Raw genomic sequence first — 17,176 nt, forward strand, 5'->3', positions numbered from 1 at the left:
AAATGAAAACATAAACACCGTTAAAAACACACACACACAAAAATGAAAACACCTAAATCGAAAACACAAAAAATGGTACTACTACAGCTGAGTTTAATACAACATATGGAATGTATTTTGGATAATTGGAATGAGACATTCAGATATTAAAACAAATTCAGCCGTCCGAAATCAGTACACTTTTATTCTATTTATTTTATTTTTAGGGATCATATACCCCAATCGTTCAATGATTGGTAACGATAACCAATTACAGGTTACCAATTATTATTTATTGTGCAATATAGAATTGCGCTACCCAAATGTAGCTTCTTTAGAAACAATACAATCTGGTTTCTTTAGATCCATATTTTGAAACACTTTTTTCAAACTAGTTTGGAAAATCATACAGCGTCTCTTCATTTTTTCTAAATTTGGAGTTAAAAGGAGCATATATTCCAATCGCACACGACAATTTAGACATTTAATATCCGGAAGTATCTTTGTTAGAAATTAGACATTCAAACTTCTTTACATTCAAGTTTTTGTTTAATCTGTTTTCTAAATCAGCACACTTTTTATTAATTTTTTTAATTTTTTTTTATATATAATTTATCTTAATCATTGTGTACGTATCTTTAATATTAAGAACTCTTCACATTCTTCACTCTTCACATTTGATATTTTAAGAATATTCAGCAGTATTTTTTTTTGTGCAAATTTTAGTGTCTTTTCTATTGATTTTGGATAAAAGTGATTATAAAAAAAAATTATAGGCGCAAACCACAAAACTATTTAAAATTTCGTTTTGTAATAACTAGTAAATAATCGTTTTGTGATAGATAATAAGTTATTGTTTTCTGATTAAATATTGCAATTATTACACTATATAATTATACACATATACATAAAAAATACATATTATAATCGTTTCATAATTATTATTTTGTAATATGTGATGAGTAAACATTTTTGCAAAATCAGCAATTAAATTTTGCATTATATGTCCAACGCAAGTTTGAACTTTCATCGTAAATATCAAGATAAAATAAACCTTAGTAAAAATCAACCATCTTTTTTGGTTTATTTTTCCCTGTAGGCTTCAGAATGTGAGACCAAAATATCAGAACTTTTACTAATATTTTTGTATAAACAGGTTCTTTTCACTGTATATAATAATAAAAAAAAAAAAAAAAAAAAAAAAAAAAAAAAAAAAAAAAAAAAAAAAAAAAAAAAAAAAAATGTATATTATGTATTGTAAATGGCATCACCCTTGTTTCTCTTGAAAATAACATTTTTTTTTTCTTGGTTTCTTAATTATTTTTTAATTATTTCTTGATTTTTTTTTTTTGGGGGGGGGGGGTCTTGCTTTTAGTTTTTTTTCTTGTTTCTTAGTTGTTGTTTTTTTTTGGGGGGGGAATATCTGCTTTGTCTTTTCGCTTTAGGTTTTTTTTCGAATGGCTGAAAATCACCATAAAACATAAAATAGCAAAGAAAGGAAGAAACGAGGACAATAAACAGCCAGTGAAAAAGTTGAAAAATTATGAAAATATTTCGGCCAAGACCTCCGCTTAACCGTCCTCAGTGCAGAACCAAAACCAAATCTGCACTGAGGACGGTTAAGCGGAGGTCTTGGCCGAAATATTTACATAATTTTTCAACTTTTTCACAGGCTGTTTATTGTCCTTGTTTCTTCCTTTCTTTGCTATTTTATTTTTTATCATGATTAGCCAGTGCGGTCTGAGAAATTATTTATTTACTGAAAATCTCCCTTGTTTCTTGGTTTCTTAATTATTTATTATACTGTTTAATTATTATTTTTATATTGTTATAAAACTAGTTTTACAACATTCTCTTTTATATCTTTTTAATTTATAAAATTATTTATAAATCTTAATTATTTTTGTACATTTTTTATCAAACGTCAACTCGTTTTCAGCATACACAGTGCTTTAATTTAGGGTGAATTTCCATTCACCCTAATAATAATACCCTCCTTCAGGGTATTTTTCCTTAATTTAGATGAATATAAATTCAGCCAAATAAGAGCGATAGGAAGGGAGCATAAATCAATCGTTATATGTTCATTAGCTGTCCTATGCCACTTGGTAATATCTAAAAGTCGCTGGACATTTCTTATTTCATTTGTTACAGTTTAAAACAAAACGTACTATAAGTTAACTAAATACTTAATATATAGCTTCTTTTAGTGTTTATAAGAGTTGTTCTGATTTAGGGCGGCGAATTGTCAATCAATCTTAATATTAAGTGCAATTTCTTCACGTACTGAAGCTCAACAAACGGACGGAAATTAACGTCACAATACTATTAGCGTTTAAATCATTGTTAGCATTGACGTTTCAAAAGTTACAACGTATTTCACGCGTACCTAGGTAATAATTATTGGGAAACAATGCTTCTGTTGACTCTAATGAGTGGATGATTCTCACCAAATTTTACGCTGTTTCAAAAATTATTCGCTGTTATACGCTGTTATTATACGCTGTTTTTACGCTATTTGCAGGATTTCCGGTTTTCAGAATTCTGAGTTTGAACGTTTTCAGAATTAATCCATCGCTCATAATTTGGCATAACAGTTTTCTCAAGTTTTCTTTCAGAAACCTGTTTTTTTTTATTAAAAACAAACTGCTAGGATAGTTTCTCCGACCCAGTCATAATGGTAATTTATATTTATATACAAAACATATAAATTTTTGTATTGTAGAATAAGTCGTATATTATTTTTGATTTTTTCAATGAAAATAGCAAAAAATGCCATTCTTGAATGAAAATACGCCTATTTTCCAAAATATCGGCGGGAGAAGGGGGACAAAAAATCTAGCTGGGCACAGGTCTTCTTGATCTTTGATACTAAATTATAAATATTTTATTTACTATATTTTATCTATTTTATAATACTAAATCATAAAAGTATTTAGTTTCAATGAAAATACCAAAACATGCCATTTTAAATGAAAATACTCCTCAAAAAAGTATTTTCAAAAATCTAGGCAAGATGGGGGAGGGATATAGGGGGCACAGGTCCCCAGGATTTTTGAGACTAAATTATAAAATATACCTGAATATCTTTTTACCCCAACAGCTTTCTCATATTGATTTTTGAAGTTTTTCCAGGTGAAAGTTCTGGTGTAAAACAAAAAATTTCAAACGCAAAAATCTACATCTCTCGACAAAAGCTAAAAAATTATTTCACAAAAACCAATAATAATCGAAACAATGTAGACTAATTTGAAATCAGTATAGAAACAATCCCATGAGAATCATCCACTCGAAGTACAAAATCAAAAATTACCCCCCCCCCCAACGCTATAATAGAAAACAGTGCAACGCTACAACATATGTCTGACCAATCACGGCTGCTTATCAGACACAATTATATACATAATTCAACATAAACTAAAATGGAATGATAAGAAAAGCTGGGCTCAAACGAATATCCGAAGCAAGCTTAAGCAACTGCTAATATGTAAAAACAAAGGGATGACTTATTCTGCGTTTTCATCATTTGGTCGTATCAGCCAAAATCCAAGATACAACCCTGGCAATCTACACCGGCATTTGAAAATCATCTGAACCCAGCTGAAATAACACTTAATACGGGCAATTTCTATAAAAATAAGTAAGTCACTTCATTTTACCAAACTTCACTAAATAAACTGGCCGGTTAGATAATACTTAAGCACTCCACAAATGGGAATTTACTTCACAGCAAGAGGTGCGTTCTCCACTGGAACTGGAATTCTAGGGTCTACATCACATTCATCATTTGAGCTCTCTTCGTTGCTTTGTCCTGAATCATTTCCGTTATCGTTAAGATTTTTATGAGCCTGGCGTGGGTCAGGATTCACGTCATCGGGTTGAACTGTTTTCATTCGGTGTAGCTAAAAAAGAAGAAAGAAATTTTTTTAGTTTTAATCTCCATCTATTTTTTGTGAATTTTCCCTTTTTTGACACGAAATACCTTTTCATGGATTACCCAAATCCTTAAATTTTGTAAAACAGACACATAGAGACTTAGCCAGGTATTCAGACAACCCTGTGTAAATAAAGAATTTCTGGAGGGTGAAAAATAAACACACAGAGCAAATTGCATGGGGTATTTGAAGATATTTAGAAATTTACAAAGATACAACCTTAAAAAGCCCATTAAAAAGCCCAACCTCTTATTAAATAGCCCATTTCGTAGCCCAAATCTGCATAGAATGGGTATATGACATAAAGAACTGTCCCAAAGACTGAGCAGAAAGACTAACCTAAAACATTTTAAGCGTACGGCCTTCTTCACGTCTCTTACCACTTCTGGAGATGATCCTCCAATCCCTACCCCTCTAAGGAGGATCAATATGCATCTATGTGAGCTCTGCATAATCTTCCTGCTTTTTTTTAGTATCCCTATAAGGTAGTTATCACAAACTAATTTTTTTGCACCAGATTCATCATAATTACACACTTCTAAGCCATCTTGAGATGTCAATGGAATGCTTCAGAATTATTTATTTTTTCGATGTGCGTTATGATAGTAGCATCATTTCTTTGTAATTCTTCTCCTTTTCAAAAAAAAATTATAATAGATCAAGTTTTCTCACTCAAGTTTCTGCTCACCTCAGGCACATATCTGCTACTGCTACTAATAATTCATTCAACACCAATCCTCCCTTGGCGAACATAATTGCGCGAGCTCATCCTACCTCACCCTCTATTCAAAGCTTCGTCCTTTAATCCCTGTCACGAAGTTTCTACTTCCTTTAATCTTTTCTTATAACCTCTTTTCGTCCCCTTCGAAGAAGTTGCGTTTGCATTCGGTCCCAACTGGATTTTTTTTTCTAAAATCACCATTTTTGATAACTTGTTCATCCGTAAAACATGGCCTAACTATCTCAACTTTATTCAAGGACGACCTTGGATAGTAAGGCCGAACCATATTTTCATAATGCTTGCTATTGAAGACATAGTCACTCAAAGGAATACCTTAAATACCAATAGACATTTCCAAAGATAAACATCTAACAGGCTTTCCCTCGTTAACCCCCTTTCATTATCCTTTTTATTCTCATGCTTTCTCGTTTATAGGACCTTGTGGGGGGTATAGGATGTTGCGTGTATGTGTGCGCTATGTGCATGAAAACGTGCATGTTTCGTCTAAATAAACATTATCTTATCACCGTAATTTTTTTCTGAATCTCAGTTTTATTTTTCATCGTTTTCTTCGAGATCTGAAAACATTTATCTGGACTTAATTATCGAAGGACTTAATTAATTATTTATTTAAGACAAATTATGAATGGTCTCTGACATTTGCATTTTTCTTATTATTTGCATATGCTTATTCTTTTATTTTCTTTTTGTTTGTTTGATCAATATTCTTTTCGGCTTTTCGAAATATCCACATTTCAGAACAATACTTGGTGCCTATCACGACCTTTGCTTTTAGTATCCTAATCTTAGGTTTAAGATTTATCTTTTTACTCCTCCAAACTCATTTCTAGCTTCCTTTTATTTCACGTATTCTTACCAGTTAAATTTTATTCTTCAGACTGTATTAGTTTAATACTTACATTATCATCACGGTTTAAGCAAATCTGGTACAAGATTGTAAATTGTATTATTTATAAACTATACTTGTGGTGATATTTATACAACTTCGTTTTTTATTATTCATTAGTTTTTGCGTATATTTCGCATGTTTTCTCAACCCCCCCCCCCCCAACTCTCAAATATGGCAGAGAGACAAATTAAGATTAAAAGAAACTCAATTTTAATAACAAGAAAACAAGCAGAACCTAGGTTATTCTACTTTTTACCCCGGAACTGCAACTACCTTAATTACTAGTGAAGCTATCCACATGGCCAATTTACCTAATTCCTAATATCGCTCCTAGTTGCCAGAATCGAGTGGTTAATGGACTGTCTTTCTTAATTAAAGGATATGAGTTCAAACCATCCTGTGGCAACATTGTTATTGACTTTAATGAATCAAACTACTAAAGCTATCTATCTTCTGTCGCTTAACCAGAATTGTAAGATTACTAATCTTACATCTATATATCTTTTAGTCTCCAATGGTGTAATGTTCAGCATACCCGCTTGTCGCTCGGGAGACCAGGGTTCGGCTCTCCATTTAGGAGAACTTTTTGACCTCTTGTAGCACATTGGATTGATGCTCTGCTTGGCAATACGGAGCACCCAGGTTCGATCCCCGCAGCAGCAAGGTTGGACGACAAGCTTGCTACTTGTCCCTGTAAAAAACGCTCAGCAGCTGAAACGTCGACTCGACGCCCTATACGCCAGCAATGGCTCAGAGGATCTTTATCCTTTTTTTTAATATCGCTCCGTCATGGTCTTGGAGGGTATTAATTGCAGTCAAGCACTGCCCTCTGTGCAGCGCATTTTTGCTATTTGAGGTTTGCACTTATTTGCTATCGCAGTAAAAGACTAGAAATTTTCTGAAGAATTCTAATACTCCAGATATAGACAGCTGTGCTGACTTTCCTACAAGAGGGATCGCTGGAGTTAGCAATTTTGGGGTTTGAACCATTTCAAGGTCTTTCCCCTTATTTTCTCTAATTAATTGTTTTGGTAATTTTTATTTATTTAGTATTTTTCTTTTCCATAGCTTCGCTATATGTTATTATGACTTTTTTATAAATTGATTTTTTGAAATTAGATCAATTTTTATTTCAGAGTTGACAATAAAAGGACGGCGCTATATACTTACTTATGAGGTGATTGTAAGAGAGTAGTGTCACCTTTATTTCTTTTATTTGTGTTTTTTACCGGGTCTGTGGAGTTCAGTATCTCCTGTTTCGAATTGATCAATACCGATAAATGAAATTAGGTTGTTCCTTTATCTTTTTATTGTCTGATTCTACTTTCTTTCATCTTTCTTTGTTTTTAACGTCACGGAGCCCATTAAAGAGGGGTGTGTGTGACTATTTTGTGGTTTTGTTCTTTTCAATATATTGTTAGTAAAAGAACTTGAACTTTTTTTGATTTTAGCATTCCTTTTCTTCTTCATAAAGTTTTAGTCAAATTAAAACTAAGAATAACTGCCAAAACTAAGCAAAAGAGCAAAAAGTAAAAAAGGCAATTGAACACCATTTTTTTTTTTTTTTTTTTTTTTTTTTTTTTTTTTTTTTTTTTTTTTTTTTTAACTCCAGCTTGACAAACAGAATATTTTAGATGTCTATTTTATATATACCAAAACAAATTTTCTTGATACTCAACATATTTCTAAACATTCTTTCAAGTAGATGATTGGTATCTCCTTAAGCGCGTGGCTTTATGGATCGCACTTTTAGCCAAAAATATAATTTTCTTTCTATTTCCATTTTGTTCCTGAATTTATTTTTTTTTTTACCAAAAATTACACCATGATTTTCACTACGAAGGGGCTGTTTCTTATGGAGGAAACTACATTGGTTTTTAATTCGGTGCATCGTGAACTTGATGAACCCTACTCAATTGGACGTTTCACGTAGGAAAAAGAAATTCATTTAAAATATCCAGAAGGAAGATAATGAATAAAGAGAAACGAAAGAGATGAAACATGCAAAATGATGAAGGATAAAGATAAATGATCATGGATAAAGAGAAACGAAAGAGATGAAACATGCAAAATGATGAAGGATGAAGATAAGTGATCATGGATAAAGAGAAACGAAAAAGATGAAAAATGCAAAATGATAAAGGATAAAGATAAATGACCATGGATAAGAGACACGAAGGAGATGAAACATGCAAAATGATAAAGAATAAAGATAAATAATCATGTATAAAGAGAAACGAAAGAGACAAAACATGCCAAATGATCAAGGATGAAGATAAATGATCATGGATAAAGAGAAACGAAAGACATAAAACACGCAAAATGATCAAGGATGAAGACAAATTATCATGGATAAAGAGAAACGAAAGAGATGAAACATGCAAAATAATGAAGAATGAAGATAAATGATCATGGATTAAGAGAAACTAAGAGACGAAACATGCAAAATGATGAAGGATGAACATAAATGATCATGGATAAGAGAAATGAAAGAGATGAAACATGCGAAATGATGAAGGATGAAGATAAGTGATCATGGATAAAGAGAAACGAAAGAGATGAAACATGCAATAATGATAAAGGATAAAGGTAAATGATCATGGATAAGAGCAACGAAAGAGATGAAATATACAAAATGATTAAGAATAAAGATGATCATGGATGAAGAGAAACGAAAGAGATGAAACATACAAAATGATGAAGGATGAAGATAAATGATCATGGATAAAGAGAAACAAAGGAGATGGAAAATGCAAAATGATGAAGAATGAAGATAAATGATCATGTATAAAGAGAAACGAAAGAGATGAAACATGCAAAACGATCAAGGATGAAGATAAATGATCATGGATAAAGAGAAACGAAAGAGATGAAACATGCAAAATGATCCAGGATGAAGATAAATTATCATGGATAAAGAGAAACGAAAGAGATGAAACATGCAAAATGATAAAGAATAAAGATAAACAACCATGGATAAAGAGAAACGAAAGAGATGAAACATGCAAAATCATGAAGGATGAAGATAAACGATCATGGATAAAGAGAAACGAAAGAGATGAAACATGCAAAATGATGAAGAATGAAGATAAATGATCATGGATAAAGAGAAACAAAAGAGATGATGTTTCATCTGCAAAATGATGAAGGATGAAGATAAAAGATCATGGATAAAGAGAAACGAAAGAGATGAAACATGCAAAATGATCAAGGATGAAGATAAATGATCATGGATAAAGAGAAACGAAAGAGATGAAACATGCAAAGTGATAAAGGATAATGATAAATGATCATGGATAAGAGAAACGAAAGAGATGAAAAATGCAAAATGATAAAGATAAATGATCATGGATAGAGAGAAACGAAAGAGACGAAACATGCAAAATGATGAAGGATGAAGATAAATGATCATGGATAACAGAAACGAAAGAGATGAAACATGCAAAATGATAAAGGATGAAGACAAATGATCATGGATAAAGAGAAACGAAAGAGATGAAACATGCAAAATGATAAAGGATAAAGATAAATGATCATGGATAAGAGAAACGAAAGAGATGAAACATGCAAAATGATAAAGATAAATGATCATGGATAGAGAGAAACGGAAGAAATGAAATATGCAAAATGATGAAGGATGAAGATAAATGATCATGGATAAAGAAAAACAAAAGAGATGGAACATGCAAAATGATAAAGAATAAAGATAAATGATCATGGATAAGAGAAACGAAAGAGATGAAACATGCAAAATGATAAAGATAAATGATCATGGATAGAGAGAAACGAAAGAGATGAAATATGCAAAATGATGAAGGATGAAGATAAATGATCATGGATAAAGAGAAACGAAAGAGATGAAACATGCAAAATGATGAAGAATGAAGATAAATGATCATGGATAAAGAGAAACGAAAGAGATGAAACATGCAAAATGATAAAGGATAAAGATAAATGATCATGGATAAAGAGAAACGAAAGAGATGAAACATGCAAAATGATGAAGAATGAAGATAAATGATCATGGATAAAGAGAAACGAAAGAGATGAAACATGCAAAATGATGAAGGATGAAGATAAATGATCATGGATGAAGAGAAACGAAAGAGATGAAACATGCAAAATGATCAAGGATGAAGATAAATGATCATGGATAAAGAGAAACGAAAGAGATGAAACATGCAAAATGATAAAGAATAAAGATAAATGATCATGGATAAAGAGAAACGAAAGAGATGAAACATGCAAAATGATGAAGAATGAAGATAAATGATCATGGATAAAGAGAAACGAAAGAGATGAAACATGCAAAATGATCAAGGATGAAGATAAATGATCATGGATAAAAGAAACGAAAGAGATGAAACATGCAAAATGATAAGGATGAAGATAAGTGATCATGGATAAAGAGAAACGAAAGAGGTGAAACATGCAAAATGATAAAGGATAAAGGTAAATGACCATGGATAAGAGAAACGAGGGAGATGAAACATGCAAAATGATAAAGAATAAAGATGATCATGGATAGAGAAAAACGAAAGAGATGAAACATGCAAAATGATGAAGGATGAAGATAAATGATCATGGATGAAGAGAAACGAAAGAGATGAAACATGCAAAATGATAAAGGGTAAAGATAAATGATCATGGATAAAGAGAAACGAAAGAGACGAAACATGGAAAATAAATTCCAGTAGGGAACTTACCATTTCTTCTTTGCTCATGATAGGATGGTGACTCGAAGCAGTAGCAATTTCCAGGCTTTTCCGTTCATGTGGTCCTAGCAAATGTCTGTATGCTAAATGCTTCCTAAGGGCATCTTTTGACCTTGATTCGTGTCGACATAATGGGCATAAATAGTTGTTTTCATTGTGCAGGTCCATATGAACACGAAGATTGTACTGGTTGCTTACCATCTGACAAAGCATTACAATAAGGATATAAGTACCTAGTATTTACCGTAGATATATTACATGAATAGGTTGCATTGGTAGCTTACAATCTTACAAAGCATTAAAGTAAACATATTATAACCTAGTTCACACCATAGATCTACAACATGATAAGACTATATTGGTTTGTTTACCCTCATAAGGATATAAGTACCTAGTATTTACCATATATATATTACATGAATAGGTTACATTGGTTGCTTACCACTTGGTACATACCATATATCTATTACATGAATAGATTAAATTGGTTGTCTACCATCTGGCGAAGTTTTACAATAAACATACTAGTACCCAGTACATACCATACATCTATTACGAGAACTAATTAGAAAAAAAAATTCCACAAAAAAAGTTTTCAAAGAAAAGTAAAGAACTCCGTTAAGCCAAAAATGAGCAGAAATAAAGTCAAATGATCTCTTAAGCGTAAAACAACCACAAATCACTATCAATAAATAAATGAAACTCAAAAGGAACAGAAATTAAAATAAATAGCCGATTCTAATTCAAAACAAGCAAAAGTTAACATTAGTTGGGCTAATAACCCCCAGGTCCTCAAGACTAGAACATAATTTGCGCTTTACTGGAAAAAATACATTTTAAATGTTTTCACTTTTTTACTTTCATAAATAAAAAAAATTTATATCAAAACTTTAAGGAAGAAATTTTATTATATGTCAATTAAACTGACAATCCACGTTCATTTGTGTTTTTTTTTTCCAGTAAAACGAAATTATGTTCTAGTCTTGAGAAGGCATAGGGGTTATCAGCCCTACTCATGTCAATTTTCGCTCACTTTGAGTTTGATTCGGTTATTTTTTTTGTGATTACTTAATCAGAATTGATTTAACAATTCACAGCTTATCGATAATTTCAACATATTTTGCTAAAACCTGACCCAAATGGTTAGTCTAACCCCATGGTTAGTTTGCTGCAAATGAAACAACACATAGAAGTCAATTTATCCACTTATAATTCCTGACTATTTCCTAACAGGGAAAGCATATTAATTTCGTGGACCCATTGCTCACAATTGGTCTGCAACAATGATAAAAGAATAGAGCCACATAAAAATTGGACTCTGAACATTGGATCAGAAGCACGCAAAAATCGATATGGATTAGGTCCCTAGGAGATTCGCTGAAGATTTTACGGGAGGGGGTGAAACACGAGACCTGACATTTCCTTACAGCCTAACCCGCCTTTCCTAACACGTGACCTAAACAGCCACAAGCGACGTAACAATATTGTGAAAATCAACCGGGTAACAGACAGGCAAACCTCAATAACCGGTTATGTCGGCTTCAAACGCATTAGAAAACCTTTCGTGGTGGCATGGAAGAAAAAAGGGGAAGGACCTCGCCAAAACATACGGTGCATGTTGCCTTAACACGTAGCGGGCCTGTCAGAAAAAGCTATCAATATATCTTTTCTATGGCACGGAGGAAAAATATGTTGCTCCCCTTCTCCAAACATAAAAATTGGAAGCCCCCTCACGCCCAAGAATAAATAAAAATCCTGAAAGTTTCAGACTATTTCCCTAACCATGAGGAGAAACAGGGCTGACTTATCAAAACTTGGTATACAATTCATCACTATTTGATTGCAGCAAGCTTCAGGTATCCGTTGTATAGCGTTTTAAATTTGGTTTCAAATCTGATGGCTAGTGATTGGCTAAGAGTTTTGGATGCCTACCAATTAAATACATGGATAGGTTTCTGGTACTGACTCATACACTATGTCCTCATTGTTGCAATGATAATTTTTGTATAAAACTTTATCATTGGTTATATTTGTCAGTATCTCCTTCTTTTCTTTTTCTAATTTAATCTATAATTAATCTTTTTTTTTAAGTTTTAACTTTAAAAAAAACGGCCATAAAAAATCGTTAGGGCATCAATATCATACTCAACCACGTTCGAATCTTGGGGGAAAATGAATAAAAGAAGGCGTAAAATACAAAATAAAAAGAGAAAAAAATAAAGATACGAAGGTTTAAATATGGAAAAATCAGCAATAGGAACACATTTTTTTTTTAATTTTTACGAAATAGAAATTTTTGCGAAAACTAGCAACATAATCAATGCTTGGCAATCTCAAAGACAATACATTTCTTTTTCTTATTGAAATCAAATTTCGGCTACCAGAAAAGTTATTAGAAATAACTAGAAACATAGAAACAAAAAATTGGATATTCAGTTTCACCCTTACGCATTCTTGTTCAATCTATAATTGAATGGCATATATTTTGTCGATTTTTTCGCTTCGTATTAGACTACACTTACATTTTATTGTCATTGTTTAGATAGTGTAAATATTTATCTTTTTATATATCCTGCATCGTTTTTACGTTTTTGTTGAAGGGTTTTCAAATAAATCAGCTAAGTTATATTCACTTAATTTACATGAAATATATCATTGTTTGTGCAATCTAAAGTAAATTGTTAAGACCTTTTCTTAATATTGATGTTTTTAAAAGTCCACTGATTTTTAATTATAAAAATTTTTAATATTGAGCCTTGTCTGTGGTGGTGCAGTGGATTTGGTTGGCAGTCAAGGGTCCCGGAGTTCGATCCCTGCTGCCACAATCTCTGGAATCACACAGAGATTATACATTAGCGTTTCAAAACAATAATAAGAAGAATAAGAAAGGCACATCTAATAATAATGCAGATGACAATGCTCATGCTGATTCAAAATACGTAAAAATTTGTTGATCTTAAACTTACTCGCCTAAGGGTATCTTAATGAAGATATTTGCTTTATTTTAGAGAAAGAGGAGAACACCCCAAAAAGGTTTGCAATCTCATTGAAAATCCCACCATTAAATTCAAAATGCTTTATTTAATTTTTGCTTCTTTTTTCCATGGATAACCGTTTTAACCCGGTCACCGTAGAATATCGGGAGAGGTCTCAATGCAATTTCAATCTGGAAGTTATAGCGCCTTTTTATGCACCAAAGAAGATCGGGGCTCCGCCAATGTAGTGATTTCTGCCATTTGTGGCACAAAAAATCAAAATTGGCTCGAAGAGGCACAAAGTACAATAAAAACAAAATTATAAAATAAAAAATTGGCTCTGGATTATCAAACAGGTATTTTCATTGCCTTCCAGTTTCAGGGGCGATAATGCCTCCCGGTGGCGCATTGAGTGGGAACAAGCACTTGAGGCTTCAAAAAGTACATTTTTTCACCCCAATATTCTAACTTTTAGTCCTTGAGATCCTTCAAATAAATGTGCCGTCACATCGCCGGGAGTTTACACCCTAGTCCTACTTCATTCCGAATTATATAGCATGCATTGTAGGAGTTGAGAGGGCTACAGTTTCCCTGTCACTGCACAATTATTCTGAGCAAAATACAAAGATGAGATATATATGCTCACGTGTCGGATGTTGGAGGGGTTCCCATAAGAGCACGCTTTGTCTGAAGAACCCTCTTAAATTTGAACATCAAGACCTGTAAATTGGCTTTTGGTATTTCAGAACCCCCTCCTTTATAACATGTTTTATGAACAATATTGGATTATAGTTAAACAATTGCTTCACAGCTAGTATTTTACACTCATGATGGTAACAAGACCTCAAATACAATGTGGGCATTTATAAATATCTTTGAAAATACTACTTCCATTCAAAAAATGAAATAAATCAAAACTTACCTTGAAGCAAACTGGGCACGCAATTGAGGCAACTGATGGCTTCTTGGATGAAATACACAGAGTCGATGTACTCAAAGATAAGTCTCTCCGTACTTTCTCTGTAAAAAATTAAAAAAGTCTAAGAAAAAGGAAGGAGATCCTCGAATGTGCACATGAGTCGCCAAAAGTTATTAGAGTCATCAGTAAGGTGTTATTCACCTGTATAACTAGCCGTTCAACAATTTTTAACCTACGGCTTTAGTAAAATTTTTGCATGGTAGCGCTTTGGCCCTATCTGGGTCAAAAATGTTGTTTTGTAGCACAGAATGGCTGAAATACACTTGGTTCCAGCAAGTACCGTTTTTTTTAATGTGAAAAACCTTTTACATTTTTTCAATAGAATTTTGTTATTATTAATGACCAGCTATAACAGCCACTTTTCCTATACTCAACGACGACTAGTACAATTTGATCATTTGCTATAAAAAAAAAGGAATGAAAAAAGAAAAAGAAAAAAGCGAACAGATAAACACCCATCCAATCTTACTTCCTTCTTAGGACAAACCTTCCTAGAAAAACTAGGAGTTCTTGGACGAGTTGAAACTGACAGTGTAACTTTCATCATTATCGCTCTCCTCTATAGGGTTATTACTTCCTTTACTATTATCTTATTTACTTATTATCTATTTACTTATTATTTATCTATTTACTATTATTATTATCTTTTATTATCTATATTATTTATCTTTTTTATATTATATATTATTTTTTATATATTATTATATACTATTTTTTATATATTATTTATCTTATATTATATTATATTATCTATGTTATTATTTACTATCAATTATTATCTTTACTTGACTATTTACTTATTATCTTTACTTTACTATTACTATTTACTTCCTTTGCTATTACTTCCTATAGGGCTATTACTTTTTTTTAAATTTCGCAAATTTTCTTACATAAATAACCTTTGATAATTATACTCCCTAGTTGATGAATTTCACATATTTAGAATAACCGTGAAAGGCAGATCCTCTTGATATATACTAATCGAATATATGAAACTTACTAGTTCCGGACTGCCATGTGGAATCAAACTATAACCTGCTCATTTCATGACTACAGTTCTCTTGTTTAAATGGAGGTATTATCTTATGAATACTAATTGGAACTTACTTGATAATTTATTTTTATTCAAATCATAGATAGGACTCTTCAGGCTTGTTCTTACGGAAAGGTCTTCAGGGCCACTGTTTGAGGGGAGACCAAAAGGTCCTGGCAGGCCTACTGGCAATGGGGACTGATCGTAAGATGGCCTTTCATTCAAATTATTCCAAAGACTAGAATATAGAGGTTCCACATCACTCCGTCTTATAGCCTAGAAAAAACACAAAGTTCATACACAGGCACGATAAAGGGGGAGGACAAGGCCTTGGCTTATCATTTAAAATCGGTTAATATATCATAAATCAAGTCATAATTTATGTTGTTTGTAAAAGCACCGTACAGGGCTCTCTAAAGATGAATAAGAGCGACCAGTATTTCTAGCCTTAGTCATCCCAACCCTATTGGCTATTTCCTCCATTTCCTCCGAAAATTTTGTGTAGCAATAAGTGTCTGATCTCAGTTTCAAATACTGAACGCTAAGTTTCAACCAGTCAAGACTGTAAATAATAAAACAACACCAGTCCCATCTAGCGTTTGGTGTTTCATGGCTTTTAATCAATGTATTAGTAAGGCAAAATTAGTGCAATTAATGTTATTGTCAAAATTAGTGAAGTAATAAGTGTCGGATCTCAGTTTCCGAAGAGAAAAAAACACAGTCGCGAAGGATGAAAAAACTGCCCAGAGATGTCAAACGTTAGATGAGCAATAATATAAGAGGCTTTTTGGACACTAGCGAAAGTTTCTATCCATACAAATTTCACATACGTTTTGGTCTTGGCCACAAAGAAAACATCCCAAAGTCATCTTGAATGTCTTCATAAATCGTCTTTTTTTTATGACCAAATCCCTCGCCCCTCTCTACTCCTCAAGTCTACATACCAAATACAGTGTTTCTCAAATATTACCGAAAATATGCAATAAACTTGACGTTGTGAGAGGAATGATCTTCGACTACCATTAATACCAATGGAGCCAAATCTAATGAAACTTAATGAGTGGCAATAGACACCGGGGTCTCATTGAATAAACGTGATTTTTTCTTCTTTTTTTCTAGCCACGAAGTTGTCTTGAATTATTTCACCAGCGCAAATAAATGAATATTGCAGCGAATTCAACTACCTCAACAGATCTGTTCCTCATAATCTGACCACAGTAAAAACGTTGTAAAAGAAGATATTGGTTGAAATACATTAATTCAATATTTATGACTGTTATCAGAAAATAATTTATTTGCATTAAATTATTTTTTACTAAAAAACTAAGATGTTCAAGATGTTAGTAATTTTTTTTTTAACCTGGTGCTAACCCCTAACCTGGTTTTTTTAACCTTTAATAACCTTTTTTAACCTTAATTAACCTTTTTAACCTTTTTTAACCTTAATTAACCCCTAACCTGGTTTTTAACCTTTAACCTGTTTTTTTTAACCTGGTGCTATGGTGCTGTACATATGTAATTAGTGGCTACAACATCAATTGAAAATCCAAAAGGGTCTGCAACCGTGATAAGACATAAAAAAAAATGGGCATTATGTGAATAACTGATTAAATAAAACCAGTCGGTAAAAATTGCCAGAAAGTTAGTGAAACTTAATTTTAAGTTTGGCAGAGATGCCAAACGTTAGATGAGCAATAATATAAGAGGCTTTTTGGACACTAGCGGAAGTTTCTATCCATACAAATTTCACATACGTTTTGGGCTTGACCACAAAGAAAACATCCCAAAGTCATCTTGAATGTCTTCATAAATCGTCTTATTTTCTTTTTTTTGTTATGACCAAATCCCTTGCCCCTCTCGGGGGCAGTAAGTGAAACTTACTGCCCCCCCCTCCCAAAAAGACCTTGTCTAGTGACACCCTGCATAGAG

At 32.5% G+C, this 17,176-nt stretch overlaps 1 protein-coding gene across 2 annotated transcripts in view; it reads right to left on the reverse strand.

Annotated features, from left to right (window-relative positions):
* Positions 1-1,688: 1,688 nt before the first annotated feature.
* Positions 1,689-17,176, reverse strand: part of LOC136035000 (protein jim lovell-like) — a 54,700-nt gene continuing 39,212 nt past the window's right edge. For both annotated transcript variants that reach the window (XM_065716571.1, XM_065716570.1), the window contains exons 5-8: positions 15,322-15,523; positions 14,158-14,255; positions 10,252-10,461; positions 1,689-3,881 (exon numbers count right to left, since the gene is read on the reverse strand). In XM_065716571.1, the coding sequence (XP_065572643.1) occupies positions 3,699-3,881; positions 10,252-10,461; positions 14,158-14,255; positions 15,322-15,523 (693 nt within the window). In that variant the 3' untranslated portion in view covers positions 1,689-3,698. The remainder of the gene's footprint in view (positions 3,882-10,251; positions 10,462-14,157; positions 14,256-15,321; positions 15,524-17,176) is intronic.

Source organism: Artemia franciscana, chromosome 13 (genome assembly GCF_032884065.1).
Source record: "Artemia franciscana chromosome 13, ASM3288406v1, whole genome shotgun sequence".
Taxonomy (NCBI): Eukaryota; Metazoa; Arthropoda; class Branchiopoda; order Anostraca; family Artemiidae; genus Artemia; species Artemia franciscana.